At 45.3% G+C, this 16,239-nt stretch overlaps 1 protein-coding gene across 2 annotated transcripts in view; it reads left to right on the top strand.

The window, feature by feature from the left end:
• LOC144792171 (coiled-coil domain-containing protein 117-like) overlaps positions 1-15,813 on the top strand; it is a 116,245-nt gene extending 100,432 nt beyond the window's left edge. Inside the window, exon 6 of one of the 2 annotated variants that reach the window (XM_078667072.1) lies at positions 14,767-15,813. In XM_078667072.1, coding sequence (XP_078523198.1) covers positions 14,767-15,019 — 253 coding nt within the window. In that variant the 3' untranslated portion in view covers positions 15,020-15,813. Of the gene's footprint in view, positions 1-14,763 lie in introns of both variants that reach the window. The other variant, XM_078667071.1, reaches the window with a different exon arrangement.
• Positions 15,814-16,239: the final 426 nt, after the last annotated feature.

The following is a 16,239-nucleotide window of genomic DNA, read 5'->3' on the forward strand; positions in this document are numbered from 1 at the left end:
GCAGCACAATTCTACATCAGGACTGAAAGCGAGGATTATGCTTCCTTTCTCCACTTGAATGAATAGCAGCATTCTTTATTCACTAAACAAACTACATTTTCCGTGGAACACTGGGAATAGTAAAGAATGATGTCCAACAGTCCCACACTGCAGTAGGTGTCCTATCAGAGGCCTGTATCCCCAACATAGTCCTTTGCCTCTGTCACCAGCTCCTCTTTCTTTGCTGCTCACAGCCCAGATAAGTGTTTTCTGATCTTCTTTCTGCATTACATGTGTTGTTTTCTTATTGCTTGTACAACTGTGCATGTTTTCTTCGCATCCCAGAAATGTTTTGCTCTCCTACGCGACCATACCATATACTTCTGCCATTGGTAGAGTGCGGTGGGGGTCCTCCCCCTGCTGTGTCCCAAGGTGTGATTCCTGTCACCTGGGATCCAGAATCACATCGTTTGCCTCAGCCTCTACTTGTCCCTGGAGAGTGGCGCCTCTATCTGGCGTCTGTACAGGATGGCTAGCCTGAAATGGTTATTTACCTGATGCCCTCAAGGGTTGGTTGGAAGTGCCTTCTTGACGCCCTATTGGGGTTTGTATGATTTAGAGACTGAGAAGCCTGTAGGGGACTCGTTTCAAGGTGACTTCAGCACCCCAGCGTTGAACTAAGAGCAAGGGGAATGGTGTCCCGGGGCGTGGACCCCTGAATGAGCACCTCTGCTCCCTTTTGACTTGATGAACTCCAGCACCCAAATTGCTAAAGCTTAACCCATATTGGAAAGGCACTTATATAGCCCTGTGCTTGGGTTCGCACTGTGATCCCAGTACTATCTGCGCTGTGCCCAGGTCCTCAGGGCGCCATATAGCATTGTACATCTGAAAGCCAAGCTGTAACTCTACTTTCACTGTCCCTCTGTATTGTGCTCCACTAATCACTGGCCATGGACCAAGAGGATGACGCTCTTTATAAACAGGACCCTTTAGCTGCCCTTCCATGGGGTGATGAATTTTACGATGCTGTAGACGCATCCATTTACTGCGCTGTAGAAGCAGCCATGGCTCATATGGAGCAGCGCTTGTCCCAGCAGATTGCTCGGGAGTGCGCAAAGTTGGCCCAGAGTTAACGCACTGTATCCCCTTGCACGCTCATCTGGCCCAGCCTACTGATGGGGATCCCATACCGGACAACCACCCCCCAGGAGGAAGGGTTGCATCACGGTACCTTTATGTGCCTCAGGAAGGCAATCCTGAATCCAGCCCCACTGATCTCCACACCTGGAGAGTCCCCACATAGATTAGTAGACCCAACATCTTCCCCGCCCCAGATGATGATGCCTACAGTCACTATCAATCAAACACAGCCCCACAGCTTGAAAGGAATTTTATAAGATGTTTAACGTCAAAGATCAAGGAAAGGGAAAATAAGTTACCTCATCTCCTGTGGGCATAATACAGTGTGCACAACAAGGTAAACATTCATCAGTAAACCGTGTAGCGACTTAGTTTTGGGGTTGGATGTCCTGAGTTTATTATACGGATCAATAATATACAGAAATATCAAAATGACATAAATGCATATTAAAATAGATAAAGAGATAAATTGTAGGTGAACAATCACACAAGCTCTAGATGCCCTGGCATAGGCAGAACCAGATAAGATACACCATACAATCCAACTAAACCATGCACTCCATTCAAAGCCTCACTCGCTCATCACACTAAAAGAAAAGACCACAACCCATCCAACACAATAACCTTACCGAAAAATGGTCCAAAATATAATGCAAATATGTTCATACAGGAAATATTCCTGTTGCTTTGTTATTGACATTTCAACAGTTTAACCATTTTTGTCCAATCAATAGTTCATGCATATTTTATATATTTGATACAGACAAAAGTAAAACATTAAATAATAACTGTTGTGGGAAAATAGTGGCAATCAGCTGGGGGCATTCGCCGACCCGCGTTTGGGTGGAAGACCCAGGGTGCGGGTCACACCTTCAGGGAACTGAAATGTTAGGAAGCGGAAGCTGCAGACGCCTGGGGACCTGGGCAGGCACCAGCTCGATGCTCAACCAGAGAGGCTTTGTCTGACTGAGAATGCTGCTGAGAGTGGGGCTAACCTCAAAGGACAGATGCGAGGGCCCAGATAAATGATAGGGAAGAGGAATGAAGTCCAAGATATAATCCGGCCATGGGTTGGGGGGAGAACGATATAACTCCGGCTGTGACAGAGACCTGCAATGGATGGTAACGGGTCTTAAGTGTCCAAAGCCCTCTGATAAGGAGGATGCCACAATCGTGATGATGAGACCAGATCCCTGGATAGTCAGGGGTTCCAGGTGGAAAGCCAGCATTCTTTTCCAGCATTGAGCTGCTGCCTGTCCAGATCACCCAGGCGTCTGCAGCTTCCGCTTTCTAACGTTTAAGCGCCCTGAAGAAGGTGTGACCCTCACCCTGGGTCTTCCACCGAAACGCGCGCCGGCGCATGTCTCCAGCTGATTGGCACCGACGTTAAGTATCTTATAAAATTACTTGCAGGCTGTGTTTGATTGATCGTGACTTTTCCCCCTATTCCCCTGCCTAGGTATCCGTTTAGGGGCCCCCTTCTGTGTGATTTTCTCAGATGATTCCCACAGGGACGAGAAATCTGTGCCTTCATGCCCGTCCTTCCCCTAAGCCCCCAGCCACGGACACCCCCTACCCGCCACCCCTAATTTACCCCCATAAGGATGAAGGGTCTGACATGTTAGATCTCAAAGAGCTCATCCACCCCCGTTCTGCCGAATGGACACCCTCTAAGGTGGCAACTTATGTGGCAGGGCAGATCAGAACCCTGCTGGGAAAGGAATTCTGCAATTGCCTTAAAGCGGAATGCCATTAGCCATCCTTAGAGGGCAAGGCAGCCCTAACCCCTGAGCTAGACCCAGTAATGGACACTTTTTGGCAAAATGTATTAAAGACCCCAAGAAGGGCATGGACTGGTCCTGGCAGGCGTGCCAGAATAAACTCCTGGGCACCCTAGGTCCGCTCACCAGAATCCTGGATATGGCAGAAGATTCCTAGGTTTCGGTGGACCTTATATCCCATCGGGCCCTCTCTGGGTGAGCGCAGCAGACGTTGGCCTTCATTGGCAATGCCAATAGTGCGCTATCCATAGGTCCAAGGAGCTCATTTCTTATTAAAGTGGATCCAAAGTTAGGAGACCTGGCAGATTCAGAGGCTGGGGCAGTGGCTCAGGGAGGTCTTTTTTGGTGAGCCATTTATCAAGAAACTGTCAGTACCTTTACTTCCCTTGATAAGACCCAATCCTCCATCAAGAGGTTCTTCCCCTCACGGGTTTTCTGTGGGGCCGGCCGAGATGGGGGCTGCTTGGCCGGCTGCTCCTACTCCCAAAATTCTCCTAGAGGACAACTCTCCTGACGTGTGCAGTATCAAGACCAAGCCGATTTGGCAACTTTTACTAGACCAGCAGACGGTGCTTCAGGGGCCAAAGGTACAAAGACTTCAATGCTGCCTCCAATGCCGGTGAGTGTTCAACCTTATTCCCTTGTGTGAGTAGGTGGAGGGGTTACCTGGCGTCCTATTTAATCAATAGGCAAGCCATTACAAGCTATGCATGGGTCTTGCGAACAATTCAGGGGTTGCACATAGAGTTTTGCTGTTCCCCCTATCAGGGCACACGACCCAGGGCTCTGAAGTTTCCATGCCACGAGGCAGAGTTGGTGGATGCAGAGATTTCCTCACTGCTCAAAAAAGGAGCTATCTGCCCACCTACACTTTACCCACAGGGCTTGATAAGCAACCTTCTTCTGGTCGACAAGTCAGATGAGGGGCAAAGGCCGGTTATCAACTTACAGAATTCAACGAGTGACTAGTCAATCGCCATTTCAGAATGGAGGGGATCCACCTCCTTTCCTCCCTGGGGATGTTCAAATCTCATTTTAGCACAAGTCTCCACTGTTCCTCTTTTGCACCAAAAAAACTTAGTTTTCACAAAACCTTTGCTTCTATCGCTACCTGAGCCATAGCATTTTTCTCGGTTTTCTTCAAGTCTTACTCTAACACCAATTCTTGATCTTTCTTGAGAAATATACCAGATCTTTCTTGAATTTTTTTTTCTGTACATTCCCCTTTTAAACCGTCTAATTACTAGTAATAACTTTACACTTCTAAACAAGTGGAGCCATGTAAGTCTACACTTTTATAGTAATTCTACACTCAAATGTTGATTTGATAAAAGTAATGAGGTTGCACATGAGATTTACTCACATGTAAAGTTACCTTTGTGAATTGACCCCACAGTGTACAGACTTTTCAAGAAGAACACTATTTATCTTTAGGAGACATTTTATAGAAAGAGGATTGACTAGCAAAGTTGGACTAGAAGAATGCTTAATTTATGATGCCAATAACTGAGGAAAATCGGGCTTATCTGTAGTTCAGATGGAAGGGGTCGCCTTATCAGTTTACCTTTTATCACATACCTCAACACCTTATTAAAAACTTTAAAACTGACTTCAGAGTAGGGGGAGTTGGGATGATTGAGACATTATCATTAGGTCATCAAAAGAAACGTAATGGTGTGTGAATGAGATGAAAGAACAGTTGCTGTTAATGAGAGTGATATTGTTTGATTTGGATTTTTTCTGAGAGGTCAGTCATGGGCCTCAAGTTCATGTTTAGAGTTCTTAGACTTCAAAATAAACATACAGTCAATAAAATGTTTAATTTTCCCAACAAAGTGGTGAATTTGTTAAAGAGAAAGGTGTGTCAGTTGATGGCAAGTTCAGGCAATTTTCCGGGTTTCCTCTATTACCTGGCATTTCAGAGGAGCAATGCGATTTCCTTTGTGGCAACATTTTGGTACTCAGGGTGGCGTTTTCGCACAAAGAAAAGTAGGAGCCCCATTTGTGGATGGGATGCTGAATGCACTGGTGTTTAGGATTCCAACAATTTGGGGCCAATTGAAGATCTTTTTGCATCCAGGCTGACTGAAGTATTACAGTTGCACCCAGCTCCAGAAGCCTTAGAGGATAAAACCTTTTCATTAGGCTTGGAGGAGGGTGGAGAGATCTTTATTAAAGCTGTGAAAGGGTTTTTATTCGGAGTGGCTGGCGAAGAGCACACTTTAGAGACATGGTCCTGAACCATCTTGTATCTAGGATGTCCGGTGATCTACTCATTTCAGAGGTCCTTCAGGGGAGGCTTCAGCTCTCTTACAGAAGTACTTGGATCTCAGTTCTGAGAAAAAAACATAAGGGAACCTGGATAAGTGGGTATGCTTTTGCAAGGAAATGTGTGAGGATCATCTGGAAGCTTTTGAGGTGGAGTTGGTTAATTTTTGGCAGATTTGCTCAGTAAGGAGTTAAGCTATGGGGCTGTTTTAGGCCAGCTGTGATGGCAGGGCATTTGTTGGTAAATTATGGTTCTTTTTGTAGGATGAACTTGGTATGCAGAGTTCTAGCCGGCATGAGATTAGAGACCTCCAAGGGCATTATATAGTTTATAATGAGATGTAAGTAAAGTTATTAGCTTATTTGTCTCATGGACATGTAATTCTAATTTGAGTTTGTGTCCCTTTAGTTGGACATTGGTATCCTTGAGGAAAAGTGTGACTCTTATACCACACAGCTTTGGAATTTAGAAATGTCCTTTTGTTACGTTGCTGATGCACAATGATAGGAGTGTGGGAAGGCGAGGGCTAGCATAGCCCATGACGCCATTATGGCGGTCGCACTAGTCCCGGGCTTTAAGAGAGGGAGGGGGGGAGGCCGCGTCAGCAATGACGCTGCACTCCCTCCCACATTTGTTGGCAAGAGGCTGCACTTTTGAACTGGAAGCACTTCTGAGCTTCCGGTCCAAATGTCCGGCCTGCGCCTAGGTAGACCGTTCTGGACCAGTCAGCCTGGGTGCCCTCTTTATAGGGGAGAAGTGGGGAGCAGAACAGTCTCTTGTTCTTGCTCCTTCACCGGGCCGGCTGAGGGCCTGTAATCGTTTTCTTAGCGGTCATCACCATGTAACTCCAGGGGTAGTAACAGCTGGTAAGTAGGCTGTCGGGGTGCGGGGGCCGGGGGAGTCATCCTTCCCAGTGGGCCTGGGGCCACCCCCGCATCAAGGCGCCAGTATGCAGAAGTCTGCAGCCCCCGTAATGGAGTTCAAGGCACAGGGCGTAGGGGGGCCCGGGGGAAAGTATCCGTCCGATAAGCTGTACCCCCTTCGCAACCTTACTCCGGGAGCAGTATTGGTAGTACACTGGGATCAGGGGTGCTGCCAGTCATTGACCTTGCCGTAGGCTCTAGATGGGACACGCAGAAAGTAAATATATGCATTGTTAGATTTACGGCAGGAGTGTCTTGTGTATTAGACTATGTTAAGGTTAGCCCTGTAACAACATTTGTCTATCAATGTATCTTTACTTTCTGCGTAAATTTTGTATATAATGTTTTTCAAATGTTTTTTATTTTTAATAAATACGACCGGGGGGTTACACCCCCCCCCCCATTCAAAAATGCTGTAGCCTGGGGGAGGGAGGTGCCATCCATACCCCAGAATCTGTAGTGTCCAGCAGTTGGAGTAGGGGACCTAGGTAAGTACCAGATCATATAAGATGTTATCTGGATGGAAAAAGATGGAACATGAGACGATCAGTGTTCCATCAGACCAGTCGATGAAAAAGGCGGATGGAGTGGAGAGGGTGCAGGAGGAGCAGTATCCCAGTTCTAAGGTTAATAGGTTAAAAGATTTTGTGTTCTCTAAAGTGCTGTCAAGGATCCACAATAAATAGTTGTGCCTAATGCTAGCCTTTTTGCCTTTAATATAATCAAGTTCCTCCTGACACTAAACTGAATTGGTGTTCTACAAACAGGTAATATCCTTAAAGCATGTACACTTTTGAACAACATTAACACAAGAGAACCTTTGGTGCAAGTGTATGGGTGCAGAAGCAGCTGATGAATCTTAAAGGAGGGGTGGCTGGTTAAGTTTTCAGTCCCATCGATCATCTGGTGCTGCTTTTTAAAAGCCATTGAATATAATGAAAAATGTCCTAGCTGTCATAAGGGTACGTTTCAGTTCTATTAATGACTGAGGCAAAGATTATGCTGTAGCTTCCATCGCTTTATTTTTCACAGTAGCCATTTAGAAACGCATAACAAAAACTACCATTCCCAGAAACAATTAGGAATGGGACATCAACAATAGCCAATCTGCTGCCAACAGTCCATCATTTGTGTTGTCACTGCCCCATTCGTTGTCCAAGTTATGCCTCTGCACTGTTTTTATTGATCCTGTTTACCAGTTTCAGACCCTAGGAAAGACTCATCTGTCCATGGTTCAAAATATGACCACAGGCATGAACATAACCATAATCTTCTATTTCAAATAGTTTTATTGGGTATTTTGAATAGAAAAACACAAATAAACGGCATACCTTGTGCAAAGGTATCAAATTAACAAGATACATCAGCTAGGTAGAAACATAACTGCTTCCGCAGTATGAATTATTTTCACAAGCGGTGTTCGAGAACCATGAAATAAATTGTACTTGATGATATAAGATGCTGTACACTGATGAATAATCTTCAAATAATCTGTGAAATAAAGGAATACATGAAAAAAAGAAGGAAATAAGAGATAAGAGAAAAAAAATAACAATAAAAGGGTCTAACCATGCTTTGTTGGGTATTGTGTCAAAGTTCGTGCCTTGACATAAGAGTCCTGTGGAGGTAGAATTTCCTTAGGTTCAGTTCACCTGAGGTTCCGTAATGTATTTACCCATCCTTAACTATTGTTTGTCACTAGTGGGGATATGTGAAAGGGGAGTAACCTATGACTGGTGTCTTTATACCGAGTTTTGAAGGACGATATTGTCTGCGTCCCTGAGGTGTGCGATCCAGTTCATCCAGCATTTGAATGATACCTTGTGCGTGTTCTTCCAATTGTTCAGGACAATTTTTATTGCAGAAGTGAATAGAAGGTACAAGAGGGCCTTGTCTGTATTGTTTGATGTATCCATATCAAGAAAGCGAGTTGTTAAAGTGGAGAGTCCTCTTTTTAGTTGGCAATTGAATAGTTTTGTTAGAAAATCAAACAGGTTGTCCAAAAATGCTGATACAGCTTTGCAGTGTAAGATGAGGTGAGCTAAATCGCCTGTTTCTTTTTTACAGTTCCAGCAGAGAGGGTCATGGCGAAGATGTTGTGACTGTAGTTGTGCCGGTGTCTAGAAGTCTTTATGAAAGAAGCCATAATTTTGTTTGAGATTGGACCGGAACTATTTAATTACAGGTAGTCAAGCTCCATATTTGAGTCCATTTAGACTCTGGTAGAGGATTAGAAGAATGAAGCTCCCAGAAAGTAATAAGAGTTGAGCTTTTAGGGCGGAGTAGTTTGTATATAAGTGATATTTGGTGGCCTAATTTGTTGATCTTTGTTACGAAGTTTGGTATGGATGGAGGGGAGTTATGTAATTTGGCCTTTGATAATGCTGCTCTGACCATTAAAAAATGGTAAAATTCCATATCCTCCAAATTATAATTAGATTGGAGTTCCTTAAAGGTAATTTGGGTATGAGGAGCTTTTTCGCTGTTGGGGGAAGAAAATCCCTTCGTGAATCCAAGCATCATAGTGTAAAGTTTTGCCTTTGTAAAGAATGTTACGGTTGTTCCATTTGGATTCCATCTTGGAGTGCTTTATGCTTGAGTCGAGTTTCTTATCTAATTTTAGTAATGCTGTTTTTGTATTTTTAAAAATAGACTTTGATCTAATTAGATTTGTGTGGCTAGAGGTGAGCAGAGCCAGAGGTTTAAGATTATCAAGGATAGATTTTTCAACTTCTAGCCAGACAGGGGTATAATTAATGGTAGGCGAGAGCCAGTAGGAACCCTGTTTTGCTAGGAAGGCTGTTTAGTATGTTTTAAAATTGGCTATATTAACCCCTCCTAGAGATTTGTCCAGCCCTAGTTTTTTAAGTCCTATTCTAGCTTTCTTGCCTTGCCATATCAATTTTGATTAGAGGATATCAAGTTTATTGTGGAAAACGTCTGTTAAGGTGAGAGGGAGCATGTTGATTAGATAGTTGATTAAGGGTGTAATCATCATCTTTATTGTTTCAATTCTGCCCCACCAAGTGATACATTTTGGAGAACAAGTGTCTATAAGTTTCTTAATATTCTCTAGTGTGGTATTTTCATTATGATGTTGTGTGTCTATGATATTGCCACCAAATTCTGTACCTAAGTATTTTATATACCCCGGTTGCCAGGCAAGACCTGAGTTGTCTACAATCTCTCTGGTGCAGTGGACGTTTAAGGGTTTTACCTCAGATTTGTCCCTATTTAGTTTGTACCCCGAATGAGTAGAGTATTTCCTTATCGTTGGCATCAGAGCACTAATTGAGGGACCCAGGTCTTCTGTTACTATTAGGATATCATCCGCGTAAGCGGCTAATTTCATAACCATAATTTTCAATTTAGCAATGGCTGTACAGTTCCACTACAGCTTCACAGAAGCATATAAATGCAATCCAAATGCATATGATCAGAAAATGCAATACTTAATAGCCATTGGGAGGGTGATGCGGGCAAGATTCCAGGCAGGTGGCATAATCCTTGTCTCTGAGTCCTAGAATTTGACAACTAGTGAATGTTTCATTCCATGTGAGGACCGTAGGCGAGGATTATGCTGGTCAAAGCTTGCTCTCCACCAAGTGAGCGATATCCAGCACCAGCTTAAAATAGAATCTTTTAAAGGTGGAGTCTGAGTACCAGTCTGCCACATTCATGATGTTTTCCAAATGGACAACTAAGCTGAATGCCTTTATTATCAAGGGACCTTACATCCAAGACCCATCCACCAGGCATAGAAGCATGGCCAACTTTGCTGAAAGCTCCTTTCGAGACAAAAACCTGTTAGGCTGCCAAGACAAAAATAAATTAAACATCCAATTCTCATCCCAGAGCGCCGAGTATCGCAGTTCTGGTGGGAGAGACGGGCAGTTCCCCCTCAGGAGTCTGCACATAAAACGGTTTCCTACCCCCCCTCACTGGGGAGCCCTCAACCCGTGTGTACCCCGCCGAATTGACGAAACAGAAAGAATTAATCAAGCGATTAGCCAAACCCTCTGTCACCAGACTGGCTAGAAAATTAAGTACCTTTACTACATCAGCGACCACAGGATCAGCACCCCATTGCAGACATTTTGTCCATCTTGTCCATGCTGACCTTTACTAATTGACTGTGCTGTTGGCACAGGCTTGGATAGGAGATCTTCAGCCTGTCTCGAGAGGCCCATGACCATCCATCATCCCCTGTAATCCACCACATCTTCAAGCACAAGGAGCCCTCCAGCATCAACCGGTGCAGAATCTGGTCTGGATTCAGAAGAACAGTCTGGAACAGGGGGAGATGGATTGGAAAATCCCCCAAAAAGTTCCATCAGAACTGGAAACCAGACTTGAGATCTCCAAATGGGAGTGATTAGTACTACTTCTGCACTCTGTCGCCTGATCTGGACCAAGGCCTGGGTGATCATTGCGAACGGGGGAAAAGTGTAGTCTTGTTCCTGACTCCAATACTTGAGGAATGCATTGGTGGCCACCACTTGTGGATCCAGCATCTAGCTTGAGTACTTAAGCAGTTGATGATCCAACCAGGATGCAAACAGGTCTCCAGAAACTGGGCTCCAACAGTCCTTGATCATGGAAAAAACTTCCGGATTGAGTTTCCAAAGGCTGGAATCCCGTAAGTGATGAGAATGCCACTTGGCCACTTGATTCTCTTGGCCGGGAAGGTACTTCGCTGTGAATGATATACGGTGCTCCTGGCAGTATTGCCAAAAATTGGTAGCCAGATTGGACAACACTTTGGATCGAGTTTCCCCAACTTGATTGATGCATCGGATCACCAATACTTTGTCCATCTTGAGGAGGACCTAGGATTGAATTCTGTCCTTGGTCCAACAACTGGCTGCAAAGGAGCTTGCCAGCAGCTCCGAACAGTTGAAATGCAATCCATGTTCTAGTGGTGTCCATGAGCCCCCGATGAAAAATTCCCCATACCTCGTGCCCCAGCCTGATCTTCTGGCGTTGGACTGTATAACGAGATTTGGAGTTGACCTGAAAATTGCTCTCCCATTCCATGCGGGAAAGCCACCAGCTCATTTAATTCTGCGCTTCATCCGTTAGGGGTACAAGCTGAGAGTAGGTGAGCCCCTTCTTCAAGAGATAGGCTTTGAGGTGTTGTAGAGCCCAATCGTGGAGGGGACCTGGGAAGATGTCCTGAAAGGATGACTAGAGCAGGTCTTCCAGGTGGGCGATATGACACAGCGAGGTGCGTTGCCTGGCCAGCATTTTCTGAAACATGTACCGGATCTTTGTCACCTTCCGGGACAGAAGGCTCAAGGAGGCTATGGTGGAGTCTGTCACAAAGTCCAGAAAGGTAGCTCTCTGAGAGGGCACCAGGAGCATCATCATCTCGTTGATTGCAAAGACCAGCCCTTCCAGAAGGTTAACTGCCGTCTGCAATTGGAGCGGCTACTTCTGAGGGCACTGGGCCAGTACTAGCAAGTTGTCCAGATAGACAATAAGGCTCATCCTCTGTGCCCAAAGGTGTTTCACTACTGGTTTGCGGACCTTCTTGAAGCACCAAGGGACAGAGGAGAGTCCGAAGGGCAAAGTGGAAAACTTGAACGCTTGCTGATGCCACACGAATTGGAGGGACTGCCGATGGGGTTGAAAAACTGGAACTGTCAGGTAAGCGTCTTATAGATCCAGATAGACCATCCCGGCCAGGGGGGAGGCCTCAATGGAGAAAGTGACTGGAGAAGGGCGCCAGAGCCATGTGTGGCCCCCCTGCTCGTCAGTCTCCATGGGAATAATCATCATCGGGGGTGGGGTGTATGGCGAACAATGCTGCAAATGCTCTGTGAAATGCTCAGAGGTTACCAGGGGCGTGATAGGGAGAGGTGGGTTTGTGGCCAAGGAAGACTGACAAATGCATCATGATTGACCCCGGCCTCACACTGCCATTTGGGGGTTGTACATTCTGCTGCTGTGGGAGTTGAGGGGGACTAGAAGGCCCAGGGACCCCTGCTGCTTGTGGTCTAACCTGGGAATCCTGGCGCAGTCGTGCACTAGCGGCCTCATGAGGCATTGGTTTAAAAGGCCAAAGCCTCTGAGACTGTCCAGTTGATAGAGGCATCTACCGCCTCATAGAACTCATCATCCCAAGGTAAGCAAGACAGGAGGCCCCCCTTCATAGGCCTGCTTTCAGACGTCTCCATAACTTCATCACAAGGGACATGAAGGGATGCTAGCAGGCACAGCGCTGCAGGTTTTGGTACTGGTGGTCCAGTAAAGGTATTTGTGTGGGCCAAGCTGTACCATCTCTGGGGAATGGCCTGAGATTGTGTGCCCAGCTGGGGCCTGAGCGGCCTCCAGTAAAAATACAGACCCCGTGGGGAGTAATGAAATGAGCGCAATAACCATCCATAAAAGGGAATCCAATTATTATGTGCAGCACATACAAACCTTGGCATGTGGGACGTCACTCTCCAGGCCGAGTAAGGCTCCGGTGGTTACCGCAGAGCGTGACTCCAAATCCGCTTCTGACCAGATAAAACAAAACGGTAGCCACGCTGATCACAGTGCCACCTGGCGGGCGGAGAACCGTACCACGCTGAATGAAGAATGTAAACCGAGGCCCACAACAAAAAAAATCAAATACACTGTAGCACTCAAATAATAAACATAGTGCAAACAACCATAAAATACTTAGTGCACAGTAAGCGCCTACAACACAGAGAGAGAGGAGGAAACGTGACTTTACTCTGATTGCGAGCAGCGAAGAAAGAGGCAATGACAACACAAACAATGGACTTGATTGGGACTGTTGGCAGCTGATTGACTATTGTTGACCCATTCCTAAGTGTTTCTGGGAAGGTCAATTGTGGTATTGTGATTCTAAATGTCAGCTGTAAAAAGTAAAGCAAAAGAAGCTAAAGTAAAATCCTTACCTCCAGTCCTGACATGGATTTGGGGTTTTAACTTGTAGAAAATGGGGGTTGTGACTGGCCCAGCTGGGCATTCCTGCTTCTATTGTATAGTTTTAATGTTTAACCTGTGACACAAGCCTTGATGTTCTGACCAATCAAGCGCACACAACAATTGTAACGATATGAGTAATCAAGGTAAAGTGTTTCAAGGATAAGATCACACACGAATGTTCTTTCTATTCCTGTTTTAATGGGTATGTGTATGGTTCTAGAGCACAAAGAAAAATACAAAGTTCCCCGGGGAGAGTACTACAGTGTGGAGAGGAGAGTGGACGTACAGAGTCAAGGGACTAGCGAAGGTCCCTTGTCGGAACTAGAGAGCCTCACACACCCAGAGCGTTAGGCGTGGAACACACCCTGGCTGAAGGATGTCCAGTATCATCATCGGCTCACTGCTCCTCGTCAGACCGGCGCTGCAATGTCTGACGGAGTACCATGAGGCACTCTTTTAGCGGAGTTCTTTTGTTCCTAGCCGATGGTGGGTGTGAGTGAGGAACAAGGGGGAGTGTAGTCAGTGAAAAGTGAGTGTGTGTTAACAAGGGATAGTCAGTCCACAATGGATTTTATTGGCGTGGCTGATTCCCTGATTAAAAGAGGTGGGAGGGGAGCTAGAAGCTGTGGAAGTATACAGAAAACTAACTCAACCCCCTGGTGTGGTCAACATGTTTCTCGCCAAACGGCGATTCGTCAGGACCTAGACAGGGTACTACACAAGAAGACAAGTGATTATATGCTCATTCACATAGTAAAAAGCACATACAACCTCTCTGGGACGTGTACGTAGAGGGCCAAGGGGTCCCACTCTAATTAGGCGACCCTAAGGGAGAATAACACGGGCCTCGCAGCATGCTCCCGTGAGGCCAGCGCTGTCTGGTGGATGAACCTTAGTGCAGGCGCTGGTGTGGCAGAGACACCTACCCCTCACGCTCGCAGCACCTGGTCAGAGTGCGGAGCAGCTGGTGACCGGGGGACCGGTGATAATTCCAACCCGGTCCTGATCGGGTGTTCAAGCCTTGAATGTGCAAAGGTCCGCACAAAGTGTAACTGGCTGTAGGAACAGAAAAGCGTATTTGGACATAGGCGGGTAATGCCTGTTGTCAATGCAACGAGCGGCGTTATGCCGTTGGGTAACGAGGAGGGTATTGCCGGACGCTTTTCTGTTCCTACAGCCAGTTACACTTTGTGCGGACCTTTGCACATTCTAGGCTTGAACACCCGATCAGGACCAGGTTGGAATTATCACCTGTCCCCCGATACTACGATATCCCACACCTTTGCAGCCCTGAAGAGTCATTGGGTTAACACCCTTTCTGACGAAACACGTGTCGGGTGGTTTCTTTCTTTGTGGATCTCCTTGGATGGGAGAACCATACACATACCTATTAAAACAGGAATAGAAAGACCATTCGTGTGTGATCTTATCCTTGAAACACTTTACCTTGATTACTCATATCGTTACAATTGTTGTGCGCTTGATTGGTCAGTTTACTTATCATAAGGGTTAGCCTCCTCACCCTTTGGTTTCAGAGTTCTCAGGGTTTTCTCTGAACAAGCAGCACCAACCAGCATTACCCTATCATGACTACTCAACCACTACATGTTGTGCGCCATCTAATTCTGAACACTGATAACCCTTCGCTGAACTGTAGCCTTGATGTTCTGTTTGTGTTTTGACTGCATTTTGTTTTAACTAATCTCATGCTTGGTATCTCAAACAGTAGCTCGCCTTCCATGGAGTTGGTGCTGTGGAAGCCACCGCCAATGCTTGATGCACACTGCCATAAGTTTTCAAAAGAGGCTAAAGGAGTTGAAGGTGAAGAGGACCCAAACACTGCTGCTATGACTTCGACTTTCCTGCAGCTAAATGAAACTTTGTCCAAAGGTGAATGTATAACGACATCCCCAACCTTGATGTGTAACAACTTAGCATCTGCCTGTGATGCTGAAGAGGAGATGGAACTGATGGAGCTCTAGTTACCACTTGTAAAGCACCATGTGAGTTGTTTCAGAGCAACCAAGGTCAAATATTGGAGTCTCCAAATGCAATCTTTTCTTTCTTTACTTTTAGGACAAAATATACAGTTTAAGGGTAATACATCTTGTGTCAAGGTGGAGAGAGAAACAGTTGAATTTGTTTTTTGAATGTATGAATTGGAGAAATGTGAGTTGTAACACTTAGTTCATTGGGTTAGTACTGCAGGTTTCTTGGTCACTGAAAGCAAGGTTACTTTTACTACACTTTTAACTATCCGCATGCGAGACGAAAGAGCTAAAGGGTAATTGCATACAACATTTTCAATAAATGCACATATGAATGCCACCCGAGCATATTTCTAGGACAGCCCTTTAAAGCACATTGCTATGCTTCTTTTTTATATTTTCTTTCATTTTTGCCCAAAGAAGGTGAAATAATATATGCAAGAAAGATGTTTACCTTGTTTTTTAACTTCGGGGGGGGGGGGGGGGGTGAAGGAACGGATAAAGGCAAAACAATGCGTTTATTTCTGTGTTATACACAGTTCGTTTTGAGTACTTAAACATCGGCCTCCAAAAAGCAAACCTCTCTTGCCATTTGTATTATGAGGAACAAAGACCGTTTTAGTCTAATATTGTTAAAAGTATTTGTTGTTTTCTTAATGCCCTTAAATTTAACATTCCTTTTCCCCTCTCCTTGCTGTGTTCCAACTAGAGTTTTTATCTCCATGTTCTGCTTCCTTTCGAAATGTGATGTTGTAAATAAAATCAAAATGAAATTTTTCATTGATGTATGGCGATGTGGTTAACTGAATATATATACTTCCTGTGGAAAAAGTTACCAGGCCGTTCTAGTTATCGTTCATAGAATCACATATTTAAAATGTTCCCTGTTTAGGGAATGGCACTGCCAACACAGGGCAGGTACAAAACGAAGTGCACTTAAAAACTGTGATTCCCAAAAGCTGTAAACAAGCTTTGGCAAAGCCAATAGGTCTCACCTATGTGAGAGCTATTGGACGTGCCAGTGTCTTTTAGCCAGCAAAGCTGCTGTTGAGCATGGCTAAAAGTTAGTGGCACTTAGTGTAGAGAGGTGTAGACAGTGCTTAATTTATAAAGTAAGTGCTGGCTCCAAAACATTTGCTAATAAGTTGCTGCCAGCGCTGAAGAATGCTGTGGTGCCTAATACCAATGCTGTGTAGTCTTGATTTCCCCTCATG

The sequence above is a fragment of the Lissotriton helveticus genome, chromosome 11 (genome assembly GCF_964261635.1).
Source record: "Lissotriton helveticus chromosome 11, aLisHel1.1, whole genome shotgun sequence".
Classification (NCBI taxonomy): domain Eukaryota; kingdom Metazoa; phylum Chordata; class Amphibia; order Caudata; family Salamandridae; genus Lissotriton; species Lissotriton helveticus.